Consider the following 27,931-nt stretch of genomic DNA (forward strand, 5'->3'; position numbering starts at 1 on the left):
AGATAGCTCTGTCTGCCTGTTTTGGCTGAAACCAAATGTTTGGGCGAGTGTAAGTTTTTGGGTCTACTACAATATTCGTAATAGCATAATATGAAATGCAAAAAAAAAGTATGTTTATTACTATATTTTTATTTCAATAAATTAAGCGGTTTCCTGTTCATAATACACAGAATACATTTTTATAAATAATAAAACAATCGCATCGGTGCGCACCACCAATTTTTCTACAATACGAGGAATGTTGAGTGTGGATGTTTTGGATATAAGCTATATTCACTTTGCTATTATCTTTAGAGAAAAACCACGGGTTGATAAGTTAGTTGATAAATTGTCCCAACTACATAATTTCACGTCTTTAGCTCTTATGGCGCAGACAGTACCTCAGGATGTTTATAAAGGTCATATTAATGTGCAGTGAGCAATGTCCTCAATAATTCTGGAGTAACAAGTTAGCCAATAAAAAAACATTGGATAATTATCACCCAAATTTGAATATAGCTTATATCTTGAAATTACATCACTGAAAATAATGATTTTAAGTGACAGCACCCTTTCCAATTAATCAATATTTTGGCTTTTAATGTTTAGGATACATCAAATAGGTTCAGCCATATAGAAATAAATCAAATTCATAAATATACTTTTATACAGTTATTTTGAACACAAAATTAAGGGAATTTTGTTCGTCATTACATTAATTATTAGATATTCATTATTATATTAATTGATATCACTTATGTTGTATGTACCATAAACCGATCGCAATCAGTTTTTCGAAAATATAAAATAAAATAGTAACAAAGAAAAAAAAAACATTTATTTGACAATTAAAAAAAACAAAAGTTGATTTTTCAAAAAACTGACTACACATTGCTTTTGAATGGGCTTTAAAAAAAAAGCAATTTCGCGAGTTCCCCACATATTAACTCTAGCAGATGTATAATCAATATCAATAAGCTTAGGGCCCTTTGTGTTGTTTTCTCACTACTTTCCTATGATCCAATACATGTACGACAAGACAATAAATACCCTTACTTAACCATATTTCATCTCATATATCAAAACAGAATAATATTGAAAAAAAAAAAAGATATAGGTAAGGCAATGATAAGTAGAGTGGAGGGAAATTCAGATATTTAACGTGAGCATGTGTCAATAAGACTATATTTTTTAAATAATGAAATGACTACAACAAAGCTATATATTAATAATAATTTAAGAATAAGATTCACATATTAAAAAACCTCTCACAATACTCTACAAAGCATCAGTATTAAATCACAGAATGTCTAGACCCACATCCGCTTGGCAAATTATAAAAAATATGAATGCAAATTGTACGATCCTCCCCAAATGCTCTATGATAATGGGAAATATACCAATACTGAGTCAAGGGCCGGGATAAAAACTAGAGATTTGACTTAACTACTTCTTTAACAAACAGTTTGATTAAATATCTGATACAGGTCATAGAACAAGCCATTAAAAGTATTGCAATTATTTCCATAAACTATTCAAATTAATTAAAAAATTATATACAACTAGAGAGATGACTGAAATCGTAGTACTGTACTAACACTGCTAGACTGTATTTAGAAATCACATGTCAATTTGATGTTTTGACAGCTCTTCTGCCAATCAAAACAAGAATATGTGAAATATGGACATATTTTGGTTGCCTAAAGACAAAGACATTCGTTTTCTAGTCACAGTCTGAACGGACCGCCAACACTATAAACCGAAGGGCGCTTGGAATGCACTCATACTTACTTGACGAGAACATGGTTCTAAATAACTTTAAGAAAATAGAAAAAGGAACAGCAAATATATTTTTTATGTATGTTTTGGATACTGGCCAATTAAAAAAAACATATATCTCAATAAATTTTTGTGCACCATCAGAATAACATAATTTGAAAATAAATGATTAAATTAGTCCATTTTTGACTTATGTCAAGCAAGTCAAGCAGTTTCCTCAACATAATTTTTAATACACATAATTATTATGCTTTTTAAAGTAGGAACAATAGACGGACCGACCTTAACATACAAAATTCTACACTGAAGTTATCTCAAAGTGAACATTATAGCAATTTTGTAAATATTAAATTGATGAAGTTTACTAGCTCGTAAATTATATTGCGTATGTACTCAATTATAACATTATCAAGTCGAATTTGTAAATTCAGCCGTTTAAAATCAAATCCTAATTACGCGCATTTCCTCTAAGAGGGCGTTGACAGTCACTTATTTGGACACTATACCAACGGCCAATTTTATCCAATATTATAAATAACCTAAATTGCCGTTAAGGAATCCATCGTGATAGAACATTTTTATGATATAAGACAACAGACACAACTTGTCAATGACTGATGTTTCACGTATTGACAGCTCCTCAGCCAATCAGAGATCATGATGGTGTTTTGTTTAGCGTGTATGTCAGCGAAAGTAAGTCTAATAATGGTGAAATTATTACGGAACCATTGATTCCACATTTTGCTTAAGAAAGGCCGATGACTATCTAAACATGACACTTCAAAATTACCCATAGAGCGTTAGGATATAATTTGAGTTGATTCTTTTGACCGTCAGCGTAGTGCCAAGTTTATACACGCGATGTCGCCACTGACCACTGATCACTCACTCAATTTCGTGTCGCCGGTCGCCCGCACTCGGCTCGCGGACCACACATTATGTACACATACACCATGTCGATATATAACACTTATCACATACTGAGATTTTATCGTCCATGCTCGATACAGCGCCGCGACGTATTGTTACACGGAGTCGTCTGAAAAAAACAGTCACTTGTTGTCATTTCGTCTTGGCGTGTCACTGTGAAAGCACGCGAAGCGTAAAACACGCAAGGCGCATTTTCACCAAGGAATTAGAAAATATTGTATTATTTTTTAAATTCCTTAGCCTCTATATTCATAAAGAGTGTAAAGTACATATGTGAATAATAGTCTTGTGTTCCAGATGAATTAATTATTAATAAAAACTATTCCAGTGCAACTGGCATCGTAATCATGTTTAAATTAATAAAATAGGTTTTGGCATATGAGTTCAGGAAACCTAAATAATGTAAAAAAACGCAAGGGTACCGGAAGCCTAAAACAATACTGTGTAAGTTGCTTGTTTAGAATGTAGGTCAATGACGAGACAAAAATAAATATTTATCTCTTTAAACAATTTTTATTTCTATTTGTTAGTCAAATAACATTTCTAGTAATTATCATTCAACATACAACAAGGGAAACTTTAGTAGTACTTGCATTATATTCGAAATGTTTGTTTCTGATTATGTAGTCTGTACATATAATAGTCTCTGGCAGTTAGTTACTAGTATACTTTAGTGTTTCAAAACGGGAAACACATTAACATATACATAGGTATATATGTTACGGCTGAACCCCGAAGTGCGGTTATACCTAGGTTTATTGGTCTAGACTAGGTCTCAGTTGGCTACACATAAGTGTAACCTGCTTGGTGCCATTATCATTTCGGCTAGATCTAGGTCACAGATTAGGTTAATTCGTGTACATTCGTTTTTTTAGCCTTTAGTCACAGTGTTGTGTCAAGACAAATTAAGTTTTTTTTTAAAGTAACATGCAAGCATTTTATCTTATATTATTTATATATATATTTGTATTAGGACTATAAATATCTCACTTGATCCAGTCCTTCAGTCAGATCCAGAAACGTTCGTTAGAACGTTTAAAATTAATTTGTTTAATAATTAGGCCGAAAGGAAAATGTTAAAACTTATTTAGGAGTTACAGCTAACAGGAGCAAAATGTCGCTTACCGTGATACCACCATTTTGTTTTCTTAGGGTTTTTATTGCAGGTTTTAACGTAAAACGAGTTGTCCGGCGGCCGCTTCTGGAAATTTCCAAACAAAATTTTAAGAATTTATCATATAATATCATATCATATATATTTAGAATAAATCACAACTTCAAATCAGTTTTTCAATTTTTCAATTTTTTTAGGCTAATTTTTTTCATTTCAATTTCTTTTTGGAATACTTTTTGACTCCAAATTTGATATCACAGGATTCTGTCATACAAGCTCTATACATATATATAATTTTTATAGTCCTTGCTGTCGTAGCACGTGGATAAAATGTACTCAAATAATATTTATAGTTGTATTCCTCATTGGGGATCGTGGTCATTACGTGACATGTAACAACACAAAATGACTAACTGGGCAATATTAATGGAGTGGTTAGCCCCATCTCCTTTTCACACACTATAGCTGATAAATCACCAACTAAGAAAATGTTTCCTCGCGATGTTTTTCTTCACCAAAAAAAAAAACCAATGCGCTTCAGAATACATTATTGCTTTCGCTGTTTTATTTGCAAGAAAGAGATAGGAGCTCCTTGTAACTTCAAATATTTATATCAGTTAACTTTGGAAGTACATAATCTGTTATCATTACATACGCAGTCTGTGCCTATGTATGTTTAGATATTTAAAACTAACCAATGGATTTTGATGTGAGATTTTTTAATAGAGTGATTCAAGAGGAAGGTTAACATGTATATAACATGCATAATATTGCACCCGTGCGAAGCTGATCTTTGACGTCTCTAGTAATAAATAAAAGAAACAAATAATAGTTATGCAAAGTTCAAAATGAATGATTTATTATAGGCTAATTTGTTTCACGATCACGATTTGACATGTACATATCAGTTGATAATTCTGAGGAAATTGATATGTTCATGAACACGCGCGGTCATATCAATTTTCTAACGCGTAGCTAACATGTAGTTTAATCAACAAGACATTTCTTGTTTGTCTTTGAAAATAATAGAGATATATTCATAAGAATCGAGTTGTGAAGTCGCGAAGCTCGGGGTCATCGTAAAAAAAAGAATCTTATTTTTTTTTAAAGATTCGGCTGTGATTTTACAACCGGCCGCCTGTCTGACGTCAACCCTCCCGTCCTCTGTGGGAATGCTATTGTTGCCTATCAGCTAGGCTGTGTGTCCCTTAGTCGCCTCGTACGACCACTAGAGGACATGGAGAGGTCTTATGCTAGGGTAATAAAGTTATAAGTCTTACCTTTTCCTTACAGCTACTCAGCATGGAGACGATGGACAGACAGACCGACTGCACGGACAGCGCCGGCGACCAATCATCCGTCAGTATCGACAGGCAGATGTGGCCATTGGAATATACGTGTGGGTGAACAGGGATGTTGTTGCCTACGAATGTTACCTGTTGAAAAATAACCTATTTTTTATGTCCAAAACTAGATTTTGCATGAATTATGTTTTTCACCTCTATCACTTTTTTGGGATGCAGACGTTAATGTTAAGTATGGAGAACTTAGATCTACTTATTCAGAGGGGGCTAAGTCGAATGTTTGTATTTAAAGTTAATCCATGATGTTTTATATATTATTTGCGTGTATTCTTTATTTTGTTAATAAAATAGAAATCATTTATTCAGACAATTTAAATCCACATGCCGTATCATTTTATGCTTTTTTTTTATTTATTAAAAAAAAAAGGCTACCTAATTATTGTTTTACAATGTGCTTGTTGACATGTCGAATGTTAACGTGTAGCTCTCTCTTTTACTCAGCAATCGGTAACAAAAATGAAAAAATCATCAGAAAACAATTGATGTTTGGCGCGTGTCGACAGTCATTGTTACTTGTTTTGTTAATCATTATCGTGACAACAGACAGTCATGATTATAGTGTTGTGTGGAATTTCACCAATTTAATATTTACGGAAACATTCTTAAGAAATTATCTTCGAAAATTTGTCAGACATTTCCTAGAAAATTTACTGTTTTTTCGTGTTTTCTCAAAAAAATCAAGTTGATGTTAATCAACAATTGGCTAGATGATGATGATTTTTGTTTTGATGACTATTCGAAGGCTCTTACATTAATAGACACACTAGTGAAAAAATTACTGTGATAATGAGAATACTTTGAAAGAACAAAAATAAAATCACACATTTTTGGACTCGTCCAAACGCACCATACTAAATTACAAGAACAAGTGACGTCACTTGCTAAAATGTTGGCAAAGAAAGATATGTTTGTTCGACAGCTACATTAAATATTACGTTTATGGTGACGACTTCTTAATAAAATTTTAGTTTTTAGTTTTTTTTAGTAACTTTATTTTACCATTGCATACTTTTTGAAAATGGACTTTTTAACAAACTTTAAATCTTCGTACAATGATCCTGCATTAATACAGTCTATGAATTATCATAATGATCCTAAATATATCTATTTTACCTAGATTATACATATTTTTTACAATTATCTGAGCATCTCAACTAGTTACTTTACACGGTACCTTTCGAGCCATTATAAGCCCTACTCACACACACACAAACGATATCAAACTAAATACACAAAGCATAATGTATACTCTAATTAAAACCAAATTTATACGAATGTTATTAATTGCTGCTATTGTCGATACGCCAATGTTTAAATTTCTAGAAGCAACGATTAGTCATAATGTTAACTTTAAAATTAACTAAAAATAGGAAAGATTGCTTGTTGGTTTTGTTTTAATTAATAGATCAAAATAGAAAATTTTGCGAATTAGCTCATAGTTGCATGCATACTCAACTTTAACATTTTTAGTCTTTTTTATTCTTATATTATCTGAATGATGTGTGAATAACAAATATTATTATACTGATAAAAGAAATAAGTGCATAAAAAAATATTATGTGAAACAAATATATTCCAAATTTTGTGAATTGCATCTTAAACGATGAGGAGACGCGACATGACATTTATTTTAGAAACAGTTCACAGGAAAAGCTGGGAGGCAGTGCAGCTTGTTCAAAGAAAATGTATTTTAGCTTCTCGTGACCTTATTAGGAATCGATCGATGAGGAATTCTGTGAGGAAACACAACAATCCTTGAAGTGACGTGTCTGAATGAGAGTATCGTGACAAACTTGTATATTTTCCTCAATATTTGTTACATTTTTAGAGGCAACATTTTGTAGACTGTGGTCTCTTCTTGTCTTCGTGTGTTCCCGGTTGTATTGAGATTTTTGAAGATTCAGCCAGGCGCCTGCTTAACGTCAACCCTCTCTGGGAATGTTATTGTTATCTGACAGCTAACAAAGCTATGTTCCCCTAATCGCCTCGTATGACATCCGAGGGAGGATATAAAGTGGTCCTATTATAGGGCGGAACCACACACCACAAATATCGCGTCTTATCCGACAGTTTACATTTACATAGTGCACGCCAGTTCCTATTTTTCGCGTAGCATTGTTAATTGAGTGACGTGACGTAACCGGTGACGTGACGAGTTTTAATAATTTATTTTAAAACCACTCCGCCGTTTACAGCTAGAAGTGGTCAAGACAGTAACGCAGGTCACTCGGTGCTTGTGCACCGAAGATCCTATCCATACGACCTTTAAGTCTTGTAAAATATATAGGTAAGTTATCAATTTTGGGTGGGCGGAAAAAATAATTGAAAAAGGCGTTGATTCAGTTAACAAAATAATAACTAATTCGATGTTGTATAATATTTTTTTACTTAACAAGAGCTCTGGCATTAATTATACAACTGAACATTTCTTATGAAGAATATAATAATATCTCAAAAAGATAAAAGTAAATAAGTTTACCGTACAGTCAACACAACATCAAGTTACCCTGGATGAACATCTATGGCGCTGTAATAGCGGTGAGATTGCAATGAATTTCGGTAGGTTGATGTGCTGTTGACTGTACTAACTTAGACAGATATATGCAATAATAATGATTCTTTAAGAGTCATAAAATCGGTTATTGGCAGGGTAATCAGTACACGTCAGAAACAGTCATTTAAGTAACAACACAGGAAAAATAATTAAGCTATTTCAAATAAATAACTGGCAGTTTTTGTGAGCAGTATTTCATGTATTTGTAAAGTAAAAGTATGATATACTTTATTAACATTGATTGAAGAAGTAAATGGTAGCAACAATGAATAGTTTTCTTATCGTTACTATCATTAAGTAGGGAACAAATTGATGGCCTGGATTTAATGTCGTCAAGAATGAGATGCATTCAGAGCCTTGCAAAGTAGAGAAGAAAAAGTAGGAAAGAGAGCTCTGGACTCCGATCTCCGAAATGCACTCAGATTAGAGACGGAATCGTTATCGTATAAATACCATCGTTTTGACGAGTTTCCTCTATTGGACAAAGCCAATCAAAAATAAATACACCACAGAAAGGTAAAATGAAGTTTAAGTTACAAAATATGAAATGTATTAAAAATCAATGATATTGCTCGAGTCCAAGGAAGATGTTAGAAAAAGGGCGCTTCCATTTCAACCAAACATTCAAAAAGAAAGTCTATTATGGAGGTTATAGGCTATAATCATCTGCAGCTCCCTGTGACCTACTGCTGGGCATATTTCACGACTGTTTGATTGCGGCGTGTAGCGTTTCATTAGTGTCGGATTTTTTTTTAAAAAAAGAATTTTTTTTTAAATTAAACATAAAACTAACATTGAACCAGTATTTTACTTATTTATAAAATAGGACAATTAAATTGATTACTGTGTACGGTACAATTTAATAAACACTAATGATAGCCCACGGCGGCGTTCAAAACGCTCGTGAAATTTACGCAGGCCTCCTTTTGTCTACGCCAACCATCTCTGTCCTGGGCCATCCCCATTCAGTTGTTGTCAGCGATTTCCTTTACACCGTCGACCCATAATGCAGGCTAAAGCCTATACATATCCTACATACAGTACATATACATAATTTTTTTAGAGATGATGTTTGTTATTTGTAGAAATTGACGCACGCGATGATACATTAGATCTCGTTTATGATGTCGTAATAAGACGTTATGAGGTTACTCGTACGTATGATTTTGACTTATCTGTGTGTACTTTGTTTATAGGTGGGTAATCGGCAATGACGTTTATTTGGATAACCTAATTAATATGTTATCGAATTATTAACTACTAGATGTTGCCCGGGGCTTCGCTCCCGTGGGAATTTTAAAATAAAATATAGCCTATAGCAATCTTGGATAATGTATACATACATTTCAAAAAAAATGAAAGCATTTTTGAAATAGTTCGGTAGTCTCGGAGATTACCCGCCTCAAACAAACAAACTCACAATCTCTTACCTCATTATAATAATAGTATAGATAGGTACCAGCTGCGCCCCCAGTTGCTTCGCTCCCGTGGAAGTTTCGGGATAAAAGTACTCTATGTGTTATTCCAGGTTACATTCTACCCATGTACCAAATTTCATAACAATCCAGTAGATTTTGCATGAAAGGGTAACAAACATACATACAAATACATACTTATATACTTTTGCATTTAAAATATTAGTAGAATTGGCATCATATAATTTTGATTGAAAAAAATCTATTTTTTTAAAATAACTCTATAAAGTATAAGTACATACTTTGAAAGTATAAGTACGTACTTATTTCGAATAGAAATAGAAGTATGTACTTATACTTTCATACTTAATCACATACATTAAGGCGAAAGTCTGTCAGTCGTTAATATTTAGGCGGATCATCATCATCATATTTAGGAATCATTACCGATGCACTGGTAACACGTGAGGACGAGAATAAGAGAGTGGAGCAATCGGAAACACGCGAGGATAGAATAAGAGTGATACAACCGCAAACACGCTAGGATGAGAGAAAAAGTGCAAAGCAACACGCGAGGATTGGAGAGACAACTAGGGACGGGTAAAAAGATGACTGATAGATGATTTAAATAGCTGTTTGATAAGAGCCTATCAGTGTGTCATTTACATGTAATGCTTGTTGGGATTTCACTGTGTAAATATGTAGTAATCTCTCATGCCAATCTTATCTGAAATTAATGTAATTTTCATATGACTCTGATATACTTAAGGTGAAAACATTTGTCATAGGTAAGACATAAGACCATATCTTTTGAAGGTTCAAGTTTGTATTTACTTTTATAGAAATTACTCCCTACATTATGAAACTTTTATTAGGTTACATCTCAAGACTCAAAGTTTATTACCATTTAAAAAAAGTAGATTTGACTAACATTAACTAATACCCGCTGTATTGATAAACTTGCAAATCCCAATCCGGGTCCATGTACTAACACCTACTAGCAAATGTTATTGTGACAACCAATGTGACAATCTGTACTACAAAGCAAGGAATAAATAAATAGATTTTAATATTATTCCCTGGAATTTGGAACCTTAAATAACTATGTTTTTGGTAAGCAAGCATTTTAAGAATAACTTAAGCAAACTTAACTATAACTTAATATGATGGAGATATAATAATAACATCAAAGAATAATAAAATGCATATTTTTCCAAATAAATAAGTAATTGTTATTATTTTTTTGATAGTCATAATTATTATTCATTCTAAAGACATTTATTTGTACTTGATAAATTAACAAGATTGTAAACCTTGTACTTCTCATTAAAATATAATGTTGTACTTTGAGCATAGTAAATGGAATATAAGGATAAAAGTAGTGTAATATATGTGTGATTTGACCAATATATTTATTTTATTTATTTTTATATGAACCACTGTTCTAGAGTATATCAGCTGAGTACAATTAGCTGTAAAGATTCATACCACCATTAGAAATATGTCATAAAACAGATACAGATCTTTATGGGGTAGACAGAGACAAGACTGGTGAAAGTCGAAATAAATATTAGGGTACATTAATGGGTATAAGAAGACCCTGGCCTCTGATGCTCAATGGCTGAGGAAGCAACAGGGACAATGCTCAGATGAAAGAGAGTGATAATGGATATAAGAAAGTACTCACCTCTGGGGAATCGAATGGGTACTTGTTTGTGAATTTAAATTGCAATACAAATTTCTCTCCTTCATAAAGTGTGCCGGGAACACCTTCCATGTGAACTGTCCACCTGTTGAAACATAACTTTTTAAATAAATAGATGAGGTACAGTCAGTCAAAGTTACCCTTTTTAGAATTTGTAATAATTTAGGCAATTTTGATATGCTGTTGGCTGTACTTGCATAAACAATGGCAAAATACTGTCTTTACATGGTCCTGGTATAGTGTTTATCTCATTTTGGATTTGAAGACACACTAAAAAAGTAAGAAAACATTACACTATCAACTGTAATCATACTTCCATGATTAAGTACTTCATTTAGTCATAGCATACACTATAATTTGAATAGTAAGTTTTCATTGAATAGTAAGTTTTAATTGAATAGTAGTAACAAATCTAGTTTAATGCCAAGATAATACTAAAATATCAAAATCTTTTGAGTACCTAGTGAAAGAGTAAAATCCAATGCATTGCATGTGATAATTTACTCATTTTCGCAAAGCAAGAAATTAAAACATTTATATTTTATATATTTAATTACAAGTTCAATCTACAACATTTGTGGACAATGTTGTGTGCAGTTATACTTACTTTATATTTTTATACCAACATCATATGCCCAAAGGAGATGTATTTCATGACATCAACGATTCAAAGAAAGAGATTATTTCTAAGAACGTGTCTAAAACACATAAGTTTTAATGTAAGAATAGAAATTGAATTCAAACTTACAGTGTCAGATTTTGGCTGGCCTGGTCTCCGTCTACAGTTACTCCTGGAGGAGGCTCCTTCATTAACGACATAAGCTCTTTCTGTAATCTCCGCTACAACAAAACAAAGTTCGATGAAAACGATATATTTCGACAACATAACAATGAGAAACTGTGACAAAAAATCCTTCGGGACGACTGTCATTTTTATTCATTATTAAAGGGGGTTAGGCAAAAGTCAAGTTTGGTTATAATAAAAGAATATGCGTTTGGGTTCTTATTTTTAAAAACATCTTTCATATCAAAGTGTTCATATCCTGGTAAAGTATTTATTTTTTTCTCACCTGCGACGGGGACATCGCCGCCATTGTAGTCCAATTAAGACGTTTGGTGCTGCCACTTAAAAATAAATACAAATTATTTTCTTGTCACTATAAAAAATGTGAACATATTCCGATTTTTATCGTTACGATTTTGGCATCATTATCGTTCGTATATATACCGATATACAGCGGGTACCTGTCTGTCTCTGGAACAAAGATTAACTTTGATTGTGTCTTGCATAGATCAACAAAGGTATCTCGATTTTGTCGCGAAGTTGGCGAGTCGTGATGTATGTACATACACATATGTGTCTTTAAACATGTTACTTTCTTTACTTTTAAACATGTACCTAATGTTTTTATATCTGTGCATGCTACGAATATATACCTAAACGAAACGGTGCCAATACAGTGTGCAGTAAGTAAGCTACACACAATATAAATAAATAATAAACTTGACTATGAATAGCCTATTCTTTATGGCACGTACCTATTAAAAAAGATTGACATAAGTAGACATTGACACCCAAAGATCTGCTTGAGTTTGGCGTTTGGATTTGATTGTTTTGCTTTTTGTTAGTCCGAATATGGGATTTTTGGTCTTAAAGTTGAAGATTTTCTGATTTTACTGGATTTTAAGATAAACAAGTGGTACTGAGTTCAGATAATAAAATGAAACTAAACGACTAATTCAATTTTAGGTTTATTTGTAGTTTTTGAACACGTAAGAAAAATGGTTACGAAGTGATTTATTTCTTGTGTTTATGTGAACCTGGGCGAATTATTACTATTTGTTTTATGAAATAGCTACCAGTATGGTGTCCTACTTCAAAAAATCTTCTGCGGAGTGGATCATAGACCAATTAAACGTTGAAAATGCAAAGTTATTGGCATTTGTTTTAGTAATCGGATTTATTGGTTATCACGGTGCTCTACACCTTCGATATGGTAAGCGAAGATCATAATATAAAAATAATCACTTATTTTTTACTCGTTATTGTACCATTCCGGTTACAATTCCTGCAGTGAACATATAAAAAGAAAGCAGTTTTAAAGGTCCAAATCTGTTGACATGCACTTACTTTTATTTATCATTATTTATCTTAATATTTATAGTACCATTCTTTTTGCTATTGCCTTATGGCATGTTAAGCCCATGTGCGTTTTTCATTACTACTACTCTAGCTCAGTCACCCCAAAATCAGTCTGGGCCTCTGAAACGAGAGAGTGCCATTGTTTTGCACTATGGTTAAATAGTTGACAGCTCCCGATTCACGCAGACGTTTCCACCACATATAAACTACATTATTCTATTTATATCATATTTTAGGTCCTGATTCATGTACATGGTTGCTGTCATCTGGCCGATACAAAGCTGACCACGAATGGCAGCCCTACGGTTGCATGTTACACAGATACTCAAAAACGTAAGTTGTTTTAAAAATGTTTGGTCAAAAAATCTACAGTCGGACAAGGATATTTTCACTTACATGTAAGTCAAATAAAAACTACAGGTTGTCTAAACTAATAATTATAACTATTATTCCAGGCAATGTAACAAAGTAAAGAATATAATATTGATTTATTTTGGCCCATGGATATAATAAATACCGTACATACCAACATACATACATATATCAAAAATGTATGCAAGTGCATTTATTAAATGTAGTATATGTTGTATTCTGGTTTGAAGGATGAGGCAGTGTGGCTTTTCTTTAATCTCACCATCGTATTTTCTCTTATTAGTTCTATTAATGATGAAAACTAAATTCTGACAATTGGTATGAAAGCTATAAGGCTACAGTTTTGACATTCTCATTAGAACTTGGCAGCTAGAAATTGCATAAAAGAGTTAAGCGTTAAAAATATCTGTTACTCTAGTAGTAATATAGTTCAATAACTATATTACTAGAGTGAAATAGATACATTTTTTAATGGAGTCATAACTTAGGCTGACAAAATTTAAATTGCAATATTTTGTCTATAATAGAGACGCGCGGCGTTGCCTGCGGTACCTGGCTTTCTGGGGAAAGTACAACAGCTTCGCTTTCATTGGAGACTCCAGACTGGAACAACTCTATGAATATTTTATAGGTAAGTAGTAAAACTATTTCGGCGTGTGGTTTCGCCCTAGATATCGATCGACGCGATTATGGGACACAAAGCCTTTGCAGCTGATAGGCAATGATAGTATTCCTAAAGAGGGTTGACGTTAGGCGGGCGGCCGGTTGTAAAATCATAGTCATTATATCATAATTAAGTCTTATGAGAATAAATAATATAATATAATAATTAATAAATATAAAAATAGCCAAATATTATAATACCAAAAAAAATGTGTCAGAATAAGACGTCACACACCGAATACAAAGTCATGTGTCATACACGAGTAGGATTCGAACCTGGGACCTTTCGATCCACAGGCAGGTGTCGTAACCCGCTTCAGCTAAAATTTAGTATTTAATTTATAAATCATTGGTAATATGACGAGTATTGGTATTTTGACGACCTCGGTGGCGCAGTGGTAAAGTGCTTGCCTCTGAACCGAACCCCGTTCGGGTTATGATGGAAAATGATATTTTTCTGATTGATCCGGGTCTTGAATGTTTATCTATATATGTATATGTTATAAAATATATAGCATCGTTCATCAATATAGCATCCCATAACACATGTCTCGAACTTACTTTGGGGCTAGCTCAATCTGTGTGATTTGTCCTAATATATTTATATTTAATATATTTATTTATATAAAGTTTTAGTTTTAAGTTTGAAGTATAATCAAACCAAAACAACATGTGATCCTACTTATTAACATATTGAAATAACCACAGAAGGTTGTTCGAAGTAATTAATTATTACCAGTGAAATTAGTTACTAAAATCAACCTTTTGTCTTGAAGTTAAGGTTGATTTTTTTAAAGCACAGCTTGACCTCTTGACTGTACTTTTGTCAAGTAGGTATGTAAGTTCAATGCTATAAAGCTGGGTGCAGGAAAAATTGTGTTTATATTTTTCCAATATTTAAAATGAGTTATAATTTCATTCCACTTTATTATAAAAAAAGTCTATCTGTATGTATGAACGCGAAAAACTCAAAAACTACGGGACGGATTTTTGTACAGTTTTCACTAACTAACCTGTCCTAAACCTTCCTCGGGAATCATAGATATTTCCGCGTGAATAAGTTATATTACGTGGCCCTTTTCTGCGGGCGCTACAGCCGTGAATGCACGGGAACACGTGAAGATATGAGAGGGTCTTTCTGTATTTTTCTTGTTGTCACCATCAGCCATTTTGATTTTGAAAAATATCAATGTAAACTACACCTAAGTCCTTATTATCGGTTTACAAAACATTGAATGATGACATCGAAACTTGACATCGAATATCCACGGCTCGCCATTTCATATCAAGCGCCTCCAACATGTCGTACTTTTTCGTAACATTTTGCGCGTTAATCACATTAGTACACTGTAAAACTGTTATAGTTGGACAAGTATACACTACGGATAATGTCGTGAAAGTCCACCAGCAGACGCTTGAGACTAAAGCTATACCATTGTTCAAGAGGAAACAAGAAGTATATTTCAACTATCCGATAAAAGACAGGAAGATAAAAGGAATAGCTATAAGGGATTTGGAGAATGGACTTGCTGAGCCGTCGATAACTAGAGGAGGACTGGGATTCGACTACGTGAATATCAAACTTAAGAGTGAGAGAGGGTCGGGATATAAGTTTCAGATTGAAATTTACGCGTGAAAGTGCTCGGTGCGTTTGGTGAAGTATTTTGTTTTTTTGTTGACTGTTCAGTTTCGTCAGAATTTGTGGTCATCTTACGAATGCATTGTTAATTTATAAATGTATTAGGTACGTATACATAACATAGGTTTGTTTATAATGTAAAATCAAAACTTTTAAAATGACAAATTGATTTTTAATTTTTTTGTTGCAATAAGACTCGACTCGAACTTTCAAAGTCTTTGTTACTTTAAAATTACTTTACTTACTTTAAAATACTGAGCGTAAATTATGAATAAGACGCAATTTAGATGTAAAATATTATAGCTGTAGTAGTGATTTACATAATTAAGTATCATACCTATATAAGCAAGTGTTATTAGCAACGACAATAGATAATAAAATAACATTATAATTTATTACCGTAGCACATATAATTTATATAAAAATACGCACGTAATTTGTTATATACTTCGGTATTCATACTTTAAACAGTGATAACAACAAAAGTATTAAGGAAAACAAGTTATTTATAGTGTACACCGCACCCTAAACGCGCGGCGAACATTTGACCTCACATCGGATTGCTCTGTGTTGTCGAATGTCCAGTCGCAAACTCCTATAGCTCGGCAAAACACGCGCCAAGATGTCGCTCAAAATATTGATAATTCTCGCTGTAATATCTATAGTACACTCTAAAAGTGTTATAATTGGTCAGGTGTACGATAATGCGGGTGTGGTGAAAGTCTACGAAAAAACTGTCGAAGCATCAGCGATTCCACTGATCAAAAGGGAAGAACAAGTGTATTTCGAGTATCCAACAAGAGATAGAAAGATCAGAGGTGTTGCTATAAAGGATTTGGAAAATGGTCTTGCCGAGGCTTCTGTAAACAGAGGTGGGATTGGCTTCGACTTCGTGAACATTAAGCTGAAGAGCGAACGAGGATCAGGCTACAAGTTCCTTATTGAAATTTACGCGTGATCGGTTTTGTTATTGTGTTATCAGTGTGTTTATTAAAACGATTTATTAGTGCGATTGTTGTTTTTTTTTTCTTTGATTTATGGTGCGTTTTGTTTTATAAAGAATATAATCAATATTAATGTAAACATGTTTGCAGTTTGCTTACTATCGAGCTTTTATAGTTTAATGTAATGAGAAAATCATGTGACAAATATACAAGTAAATGTCGTTCTTATTTTCATTAAAATTCTGTTTGCAGCTATTTGCATTTCGGTTTCTCTCTCATCTGAGCGTATATTCGGTTTCTTTCTTAGCCATTGAGCGGAGCCCAGGAACCGTTTAATAAATAACTCGTGTAATAAAACAATATAAATAAATCTCCATGAATATCTGTCAAGATTAATAGTACAGATCACGCCGTCACATGTACTTTACATATTATCACAAGTGAGGTCATCAATTTATTAAGTAAACTATGTCATGTTTAGATTTCCGAGAAACAATCCCAATGTTTACTAATCATGTGACCCTTACCCCTTAAGGAATGTGCACACCGACGCGCACGCGTCATGCATAGTTTTTTGTATGGAATTGACAACAAAATGAGCACACTAACAAACACACGCGAACACTAACAAATACATAGGTATGCTTTGTACACAGGCCTTTAATCACCTATCAATCAGTTTATAATCCTTACATATTACAAAACAAAGTCCGCTGCCGCGCGTCAGTCTGTCTGTTCGCGATAAACTCATAAACTGATGCATGGATTTTCATGCGGTTTTCGCCAATAGATAGTGGGATTCCTGAGGAAGGTTTAGGTGTATAATGTATTATGTTTTTACACGTGCGAAGCCGGGACGGGACGCTAGTAAATATATAAATATAATAATTTATTGGCTATGTCTAAATAGGATAAATTAAAGAACAATAATAATTATGGTTGGTCTTTAGGAACTACTACGACTTAATGGACTAATAGAAGCCAAAACGTTATTTTTTTTAGATTTTTTGTCTGTCTGTCTTTCAGTTTGTCTGAATGTTTATACGCGCATCACGCTAAAACTACGGAATGGAATTAGATGCAGTTCTGTAGTCGTGTAGCGGATGGTCAAACTTAAAATCTGGGGCTTACCATCATCTCAACGCGATCCACTTTACGACCTAAACTGAACTGCATCGCAAATTTCTACCATTGATTTAATTTTTTGTATGAATGCTATTCATATTAGGTTTTTAAATTGAACAGAGTTGCATTGGAATCGTTCTGTAAAAGTTGATGGTAGGCCTGCTAGTATAGGTTTCATCTCGATACGTTACTTTGAACCAGAAATGTTGACAATCAAAAAGCCGCGGGCCAAAGCTAGTGTTATATATAACTATCTAGATCTGGCGCTACGCTCCTGTGGGAATTTCGAGATAAAATAAATGTGTTCAGTATGTGCTACGCCAGGATATATTCTACTCGTGTAACAAATTTCATCGAAATTCGCCCAGTAGATTTTGCGAGATGAGTAACAAATATGGTGATGTGTACTTTGGAAGCGAAAAAGATTATAAGATAAATTAAAAGGGAGGATTTTCTCAAAACCAGTCTCGTAAATTTGGCCGTAATCTACCGCAAACTCTCTGTTAGGTTGTCAAGGACGATATGCATGTCAATGGTTTGAGTTAAGGATGCTGGAGACTGTGCGAAGTGGAGAAGAAAAAGTAGGAAAGCGGACTCTGGGCTTCGACGCTTTACGGCTGAGGAAACCGGAAGTGAAAACGTGTGTTCCATTTACATTGTTGATTATTGACGATAGGTTCATGTAACTTCACTTCTCACTATCGAGTCGATTCGCAGTTAGATGTAGCTTACCAATCATATTGCGGTGTGGTTGTCGTCGCGTCACGATGGCGCACTGTGATTGGTTATTTGCGTCTCACTGCGAATCGACCCGATATTGAGAAGTGAAATGCAAATCCACACTTCGCCCTGGGGTCTATAGCTGTCTCTTTCTAAGAATTTCTGTTCTCCAAAGGTCTCTATCCTGAGCCATTTGTTGCCAACCACGCCGAAACCTGTCTAAATCATCCCGCCATCTTGTTCGTGGTCTACCTCGACGCCTGCGCCCTTCGGGAACCCAAGTTGATCTTTCTACAATATATAGCTGATTTAGTTTTCAATACTAGGGGTCCTCAAAACGCGGCTGGATCTAGATTCTTCATACTCCTTGGACCACCGGTCTCCGAACTACACGTATCTGGACACGAAGTTGAGGCTGTCTGTGACCTTCATATGGAGTGACGACGTCTCCAGGACTATGGTGGAACAGTTTAGAAAGTGGTCAGTGATTGGAGAACATTTATTTATTTATTATTTACCCGCAATTATTTATAGATTACATGATACTTAATATCATCAGCCATTTTAACGTCCCCGTGCTGGAGCACTGGCCTTCCTTATGGATGGATGAGGAGCATGGGCCATGACTACGCGGACCCAATAGCGTTCCCAAAGAGGGTAACGTCAGACTGGTTGTAAATCAAGGACATCTTTAAATAAAAACTCGTGCTTTTATGTGTCCTAGCCAAGATTGTACGATTAAGCTTATCTATATAAGAGATATGATAACTTCTGGTATTTCTTGCAGGCAAATTTCTGATAAACCGCCATCAGTCATAGTGGCAACCACAGGCCTCCAACTGCTCAAAACTCGGAACACCACCGAACTAGTCCTAGAGGAATACAAAAGGAACCTTACGCAGTTGGTGCAAGCTATAGATTCGCTTGCAGCCAGAGATACGCGCGTGCTCTGGAAACTGATTGAGTCTGTGGAGACAGCCAAGTTGAAGAATGACTACACGAGGATAAATAATGCGGATATTGATAATTATAACAGAGCGGCCATTGAGGTAAATAAATAAATAAATAAATAAATATATATATATATATATATATATAACTGTTCCTTAGGCAATTGACAGATAACGCACAGGCAAAACAGAAAAGATCAAATTATATGTATATTTGCGTTTAAGCTTACACTAAGAAAAGATTTCCGAAAATTTTCTCAGGATCGGTGTTATACTTGCGTACGAAGTTACTATATGTTGTGTCGGGTGCGTTTGTCATATGACTATCACTATAATATGTTTAAAATTCGGTATTGAACTGTATGAGACGTTAGACGTAAGACGTTCGAAGTAAAGGATATATTTTTACTACGAAATCTCCACATTTCCTGTTCATCATCATATCGAGTGTGTTATTGCTAACACTGGTGTTAGATTTTATTCAAGTCGCCTAAGGCATCTGACATGATTTTTACGACTACTTACCGCCATTTAGTCGCATACACACTAGGGAACTAAACTGTCAACCAGTGAGCAGGTTTCCTCACGATGTTTTCCTTCACCGGAAGCAAGTGGTGGTCTATGAAAAGTACTATATATGAGTTAGATTGGTATACAAACTCATATGGCGTGAGTAAGATACGAACCTGAGATCATTCGATCTACAAGCGGGCGTCTTAACCATTACACCACCACCGCTTCATCAAACCCATTACCTTCCAGATTCTTACGCACAGCGCAGCAAAAATCTGGAGCTCCCCTCGGCTCGTGTCAAGCGGCGCCATATCCTCCGACGGTTTGAGTCTGAGTGACACGGCACTCAGACACTCCGCTCAGATATTGCTCAACATGTTCTGCAACGACCACATGAACTTCAACGACGGGTCGTGCTGCGCTCAACCTGAGCCTTACACTCAACTGCAAATTGTTACGTTCGCGCTCTTTCTACTATGGTGAGTTGTACTCAATATACTTAATACATTTTTGTATTTATTCATATTCATATTATTTATTCGCCAAACATGTTACAATGATTTTAAAGTAATCACAATAAGTGCTTATAACTTAGTCACATTTTATAAGTATTGCGAATTTAATGTTGACAATGTGAAAATGACGTATCATGTTGCGTCCGTCCCGAATATTTTAATTATAAACTGAGACTAAGACAGAAATTAACTAGCAAACAGAAATTAACAGATTTGAATCTGGTCACAATTTCTTCTGTACCTTTGCTAGATAATTTCTGTCTTATTTTATTGCGAATTAAAAAAAAATTGTGTACATACATTATATTAACGGGACTTAGCACGAATCTTTTTTATTTAATGTTACTGAGGTTTCAATAATGCAAAATTAAAAAAAAAAAAACACAAAGATATTGTGGTCAGAATTTGGTCGTTTTTTCGGCAAAGTTACAAAAGAAATTGTGACTAAAGTTTCATAAGTTATGTGGCCAGAACCGAGACTGTTCAAAGAAATAAAATTAAATCGAATTTGTTATTTGTCTTATAAAACATTTTTATTATTTGAACTTGTCTCTTAAATTGTAGTTGCGTGGTGGCGATAGTGCGTCAAGCATGGCAGTGGTGGCAACCCCGTATGAGAGGCTACAGACCGGTGTCCCCCGACAGCGGCCGCGCCCCTCCCTCCTCCTCCCCCGCCGCCTCCCCCTCCCCCTCCCCAGCCACCGCCCTCGCCCGGCTCGGCATGATAATGACGTACTTCTACCTCTGCGATCGCACCAATTTCTTCATGAAGGAGAATAAGTATTATTCCGAGTGGAGCTTCTGGTTGCCCGTTGGGTATGTCGTGGCGTTGGGCTTGTTCTTCACTGACGATTCTAGGTCGAGCAAGTAAGCAATTTTTTTTTATTTGGCTTCTTGGTAAGGTTTGATACAATTTAAACGGACAATTAAATCTAAATAACTATTTATTTTTAAATTACAACTAAATGACAGTATACAAGTCGAGTGAACGAGGGAGAGCTAACAGATTATTAACAACAGATATAACATTAGGGATCAATGCGATCAATAATAACTAGCGTAGGCGTTCATACACCTTCTAGATTCTTAATATCTACAACCTGAATGAGAAACATGCAATTTGACAGAATATTTGTGTCCCGATGGCTGTCGCAGAATATCTTGTTCACTCTTATCTGGGCATTCTCGTCTACGATGCCTCGAAGCCCGGGACCTGCATACAACATTAATCTTAAAATGTTAAAGATATCACGGTTTGGTTTTACGATAGCCCAATTGCAGCCGTCGAGTTTACCAATGTATTTCTCACTTATGAGAAATCATAATTTTTCAGGTTACTCCACCGGCAACAAACAGACGAATGGAAAGGCTGGATGCAACTAGTTATACTGGTATATCAAGTGACAGGAGCCAGTAAAATACTACCCATATATATGCTAGTGCGGGCACTAGTATCCGCATACCTGTTCCTAACTGGATACGGACATTTCTACTACACGTGGAAAACCGGTGACACGGGCCTAGTACGATATTTCAGAGTGATTTTTAGATTGAATTTCCTAACCGTAGTACTGTGTTTGACTATGAATAGACCGTACCAGTTCTACAGTTTTATACCGTTGGTTTCGTTCTGGTATACGCTGGTGAGTTCTTTTTTATTTTTATTTTTTTTTCGGTCAAACCGTATATATTTTTTCTATTAAGTCAGATATTTACATATACTTATGTAAAATATTATAAATATCTTTAGGCATATCATCAACTTTATGGAACGACTGAAACGCAGAGCAGTTTCATTTGGGAATCAGAAATACTGCTATAAAGTTTAGGTCCTAAACTGGATCGCATTAAGAAATGATAGTAAGGCGTTGACTTTAAATTTAAAATAACGGTCGTATAATGCTCATAGAACGTGTTTCTCACTATTTCTCGCTTCAAGCAGTGAGAAATATGAGAATATATTAACATATTTTGTGGTAAAAATTCATCGGTCTACCTAAATGCATTTTAAATATTACATTATATTAGCTGTCACTGTAATAAGCCATCTTAATTTTTATCAGCAATATAATTATATCCTATATTGGTAATCGCACAAGAACGAGATAGTTGGCCGATGTAGATAAGACAGAAAATCATTGGAGGAACTCCTCCAATGATGATTACCCCTTTACTTCTCGACAGACAGAGATAAATGGCGCAAGATAGATGGCGAAGTAAAGGGGAAGCCTGTGCCTAGCAGTGGATGCAACAACTTGAGACTAATAAGTACAAAAAATTAACTTTTTTAAATAATATTTTCAGATGTTCGTAATCTTCGCCCTGCCGCCGCACATCACACAATCGTCTACGCACACACTCGAGTCCAAACCTTATCAATACCTCTACATAGCTCTCAAAGTAATCGGTCTATTTAGCATTGTGACCGTTCTGTATATGAGCGAGGTGTTTTTCCAAAAGATCTTCGTGACTAGACCTTGGAAGGCGCTGTTTGTGAACTCTGACGACGACATACACCAGTGGTGGCTGCAGTGGAAGCAGGACAGGTAATTATCCTTCTTTTTCTCACATACGCACACCGAGAAAACTATTGAAACTATTGCGAATAATATATACTTGAATGTTTAACCGTACATTTTCAATGAAAATTCATCATATGACACTAGGTAAACTATATTGAGAACGGCAGTCGTGTTTTAAACAAGCTTTTATTACTATTATTATTGCAATCACTAAGGGTCACATAGCCTAAGCAGCTGATAGGCATCAATAGCAACCCAAAGAGGGTTGATGTCAGTCATGTGGCCGGTTATAAAATAACAGCCCAATTATCAAAATTTTAAGGTCATTTTTTTACGCTGAGTTTCGTGGCGTCACAACCCCGAAAGAGACACGGAATATGCAAGATGAGAAACCCCTATTAATCTTTCCAGATACTCGATGATCTTCGGAATGATATTCGCCGCGGCGTACCTTCTCGCCCAACGCTACAACTTTCTCGACGACAACAATCATAGCAACTTGTTCACTCCAGGAGTGTCTTTGAGCGCCACACTCCTAGCTTTCATAGGCATCGGAAGCTACGTCACGTTCACCTTCTTATGCACAAACATATTCGAATGCAATGAGATACATAGCTACGTCGCTTTTCTGCCTATAGTGAGTTACATCATACTGAGAAACGTATCGGGCGCATTGAGAATGCGACATTCGACTATGTTCGCGTGGTTTGGCACGATCACTCTAGAACTATTCGCGAGCCAATCACACATTTGGCTAGCGGCCGACACGCACGGAGTTCTCGTTTTGATCCCCAGTGCGCCGATTTTGAACTTGATACTGACCTCTTATATTTTCATTTGTACTGCCCATGAAATACATAAATTGACTGGTGTGATATTACCCTACGCGGTCCCGGATGATTGGAGGTTAGTTTTGAGGAATTTCGCTATTTTCTTAGCGGTCCTTGTGCCGATTGGTATCCATGATGGTATGTTTTAAGAATTTTTGATGTCTAGGCAGTGTTTTGACGAATTTCCGAAATAATACAGGTACATTGTAGTAGAGAATTCAATGGGCCATAGAAAAAACAAAACAAAAGTCTGGAATTAACTCACAATGTCACCATTTGATCGTAGACGAGAAAACTCATTTTGCTATGCTATCTCGTCTTCTATAGTTTCCTGCGTCTTTGTGTTTGATAGGAATATATGACGGCGTTACGTCATAATCTCGAATGTTATATAATTTGTGATCTTAATATTATTTTTTACCAGATCAAAATTGTTTTTGAAAGTACAATAAGTATTATAGTTTTGGTTTTATGATCGTGAATAATGTATTTTTTATGTTACAATTATTTTATTGATTTTCTGTGATTTTATACTTATGTATAATTTTAATGATGTTACCTAAAATGTAGATAAAACTTAGTTGGTACGTAATTTATTGTATTTAGTACGATTTCTGATAATATTTTAAAAGGTTCGAGTACGGCATGGCTGTGTGATTTGTATAAGATTTAGTTTAGAGATTAGGGTAGTTGCCTAGTTTGAAAATAAAATATATAAATAAATGCATTCACATAATGAAACACTATAAAACAAATGTCACTTTTAATTAATCATTTGTATTTATAGTGAAATTTAGTTTTTTTTTTTTTTGTTCTCGTTAAAGTATAAATAAAACTATTTAGATTTGTGGCGTCACTTGAGCCCAATGTCATAAAAGCAACGTATATATTTGTTTGCGTCACGTGGGATAACGTATCTCATTTGCCTTGATCGCAACTACCCTATAGTGATAGTGTTTATTGTTTTAACGAAATCATGGCTATTATTTGTGTGAATATTTCAGATCGCCATTTAAGATTAGTCCCGATTTTCCAATGGTTGGTAATATGTTGGATACATATTGATTTGATAACTTATATCGTTATAATAACACTTTAGTAATGTAGTTGATCACACTATCGTCAAACGACTTGATCAAATTCAATTGTGGTGGGTCGTTGACGTTTTTCGAGCCAACGACCACTCAACTGCTTTTTTTTTCAACGAGCAACTAGTTACTAAACCAGTTGTCGTTGCCAACTAGATTGATATAACAACGTGGCTTTGTTTTTCATGTGATTCATACAGTTTTTGGCTCAACACATTGCACGTAGGTAGGCAAAACAGTTGAGAACAATAATAAGTTAGAAAGAAATACAGTTTTTTCCTTTCACACTACAGTTCTAAGTTCGGTTGTTCAGGTGGCGCGCCATGTCTCGCGCGGCGCTTCGCTGGAAGCAAACCAGTTGGGCATTCCAACTACATTTTGCCGTTATGATCAAACTAGTTGGATCATTGAGCATAGAAAACAGTTGAATAAAATCGGTTAGTTGAAATAACGCCCACGACTAAAATATAATGATTTGTACTCGATTTCGACAAACGATTTTCGTAAAAAGTATGCCATAGTGTTATAAATTAAAATTGTATTAAACATACATACAATCCATTATAATTTTATAATTGTGAAAGTCTGTTTCGATTTCATAGCTAAACCGATTTTGATTAAATTTTGTGTTTTAATCAAAGAGGCGAATTCAAACACGCTACAGTTTTTTTTTTCAAATTTCTACCTCTAGACCGAAAAAAGGGAGTTAAAATTTGTATAGCAAACGCACCCAATTAATTCATTTTGTTGTGTAGTTGCGGGCAACAACTAGTTCGCTATAAACTTCATCAAAATTACGTCTTGAGTGTTGTTAAATAAAAAAATATTAAACACATAAACATATTACACACGCTAAACATATTGTCCAAATGAAAATATTACTCGTGCTGATTACTAGAAAATGCCATTTAAGCCGGGACGTCAAATAATAGGAGGATATTGTTTTTAATAATATTTTGACGAAAGAACTTTGTGCGTTAAATTGTTTCCTTTCAAACACTAGATTGACTGGAAGAAATCCCTTTCTGGGATAAGTCCGCCTTTGTACGAGCCTTTTTTTTTATTTTACTACTTTCTCTCTATGTGTGTTCTTCGTGCAATAAAGAGTTTACAAACAAACAAACAAGTCCTCGGCCACATGTAAGAGAGCGTGCTGCATGTTGCCGACCGCTGACAGACCGCTAACAGTAATATAAGAATAGTTAACATAATTCCACAAGTGTGATCTCCTAACATATTAGTTTCGAATGGTTTATGGGCAAAAACTAATTTTTGAAATTGTATACCTAGTCTTACGCTGATGTGTAACATTTAAAATTTCACCAATAGGTTGAGTACAATGTTAGGTAATTAACGTACTTAAGTATTTAAGGTTTGGAACAACTGTATTTCTCATAAGAATTATATAAAAATTAATTATTTACTGAGAAAAATCAATATTTGCAGAATAATGCAATAAGAAAGCTTTTAAATAATAAATGACATGTTGTTAATATCTCATAAATTGTATACACATACAAAAACTTGAACAAATAGATAGCAGGCGCTTACGCAAATATGTATGGTTTTAGTTAAATTCTTAGTTTTCATGTATATATACATACATACCATGGTTGTGGAATCTTTTGTGTTTTGCTCGAATCTAAAGTCATTATCATATGTCCAGGTAAAATTGTTTTTTTTTTTGTTATATAGTTGTAGGCTAGTATTAATATTGTTTTACTTTCACTTGTATTGTCATAATTTAGTTAACCAAATCACTCAAAAATTGATGAAGAGAAATATATTTGATGCATATTTTTGATATTATGTATTATTTATTAGGCAAACTTCCACAGAAAGAGAGACAACGGAAAATAGAGAATTTTTGAGCATTTCGATCATCGTCATTACTCCTTCAAATTTTAACAGAGTCAAGATTGTTTTTACTACCATACTACGATTATAGATAATAATATGTGTTGGCGGTAATGTTAAATTTTTTCAATATTTGATTTCTAAGATTTTTAGAAAGGCTCTTTATTTTGAAGGACGGTGATGACGGCGGTCAAAATGCGGTATATTCACCGAGTTTCGGAGAACAAGTAGTTGCAATAAGATTTTACGCCAGTAGACAGTTATCATCATTCAATATTGAAGTGGCGTTTTTAATATTTATATCTCGAATTTTTCTCATGATTTTTTTTGAGTTAGGCATTGGACGGAGCCCTACAATAAAATTTGTTTTATGTCCACTGACAGTAAAGTTGTCACTATTGTGTGACTTTCAATACCGATCATATTTTATAGTTAATAAAAATTATCAATAGATCACATTAAAAAGTCTTATCTCAAACGCGTTTTTCATTTCAATAGGCTACTATAGGAACTTTATCTATTTGTACAATTTTATCATGGAACCCCTAAAGATGCTTTGGAGCTCCACGAAGCACACTTTGAGAACCGCTGATCTATTTAAGTAAAGTATCTCATAGATTTTTAGATCTGAGATCTTTGTAACGTAATAATTCTCGTTCTAAAAAAGCTTGTACCTAAAATAGTGTTTAAACATATTTTATGATTTCGCAATAACTTATTTTTGGAAACGTATAAGTTGTGAATAATGTAAAAATAAATTTAAATAAATACCTACACAATAATTATGTGAACACACTGTGATTTTGTTATATTTTATACAAAATGAATAATTCTGATCGGAATAAATGTCATAATAAAAAGTTGTTTTATCTTTAAGTGAAGTTCATCTAGAATGAAACGTGACGTGAATGGTTGTGGCCTTATTTTATATCAATGTACGTAATACCCAGCAGTTTGCAGCATAGATATAAAAAATATTGCTACGTCAAAAACTAATATAATAAGTATAACTAATATAGAAAATTAATTACACAACCATTATCCATTCTATATAAATAAGTCTGTCTGTTCCGCTTTCACCGCTAAACCGTTGAACTGATTTTAATGAAATTTGGTTTGTAGTTGAAGAACCCGGGTCAAACATAGGCCACTTTTTTTTTTTCAAAAATTGACCACCAAATATAATGGGGCGTGAAAGTTTATATGCAAA

At 34.3% G+C, this 27,931-nt stretch overlaps 2 protein-coding genes across 3 annotated transcripts; one reads left to right on the forward strand and one right to left on the reverse strand.

Annotated features, from left to right (window-relative positions):
* Nucleotides 1-111: 111 nt before the first annotated feature.
* Nucleotides 112-12,044, reverse strand: LOC128673013 (uncharacterized protein). The gene is made up of 6 exons (XM_053750589.1): nt 11,911-12,044; nt 11,589-11,680; nt 10,823-10,925; nt 5,083-5,238; nt 3,814-3,889; nt 112-2,797 (listed from the first exon to the last, which is right to left on the reverse strand). Exons 1-6 carry the CDS (start codon nt 11,932-11,934, stop codon nt 2,784-2,786), a joined length of 465 nt encoding a protein of 154 aa, XP_053606564.1. The 5' UTR covers nt 11,935-12,044; the 3' UTR covers nt 112-2,783.
* A 384-nt stretch (nt 12,045-12,428) lies between these two features.
* LOC128672977 (uncharacterized protein) lies at nt 12,429-27,584 on the forward strand. 2 transcript variants are annotated; one of them, XM_053750532.2, is made up of 11 exons: nt 12,429-12,613; nt 12,697-12,837; nt 13,220-13,316; nt 13,883-13,986; nt 18,773-18,926; nt 19,234-19,495; nt 20,159-20,388; nt 20,989-21,291; nt 21,758-22,067; nt 22,729-22,970; nt 23,358-27,584. In XM_053750532.2, exons 2-11 carry the CDS (start codon nt 12,705-12,707, stop codon nt 23,923-23,925), a joined length of 2,403 nt encoding a protein of 800 aa, XP_053606507.1. In that variant the 5' UTR covers nt 12,429-12,613; nt 12,697-12,704; the 3' UTR covers nt 23,926-27,584. The 2 variants fall into 2 exon arrangements, with proteins under 2 accessions (XP_053606507.1, XP_053606508.1); XM_053750533.2 differs by having other exon boundaries at nt 12,429-12,837; nt 21,758-21,947.
* The last annotated feature ends 347 nt before the right edge of the window (nt 27,585-27,931 follow it).

This window comes from Plodia interpunctella, chromosome 10 (genome assembly GCF_027563975.2).
Source record: "Plodia interpunctella isolate USDA-ARS_2022_Savannah chromosome 10, ilPloInte3.2, whole genome shotgun sequence".
NCBI lineage: Eukaryota > Metazoa > Arthropoda > Insecta > Lepidoptera > Pyralidae > Plodia > Plodia interpunctella.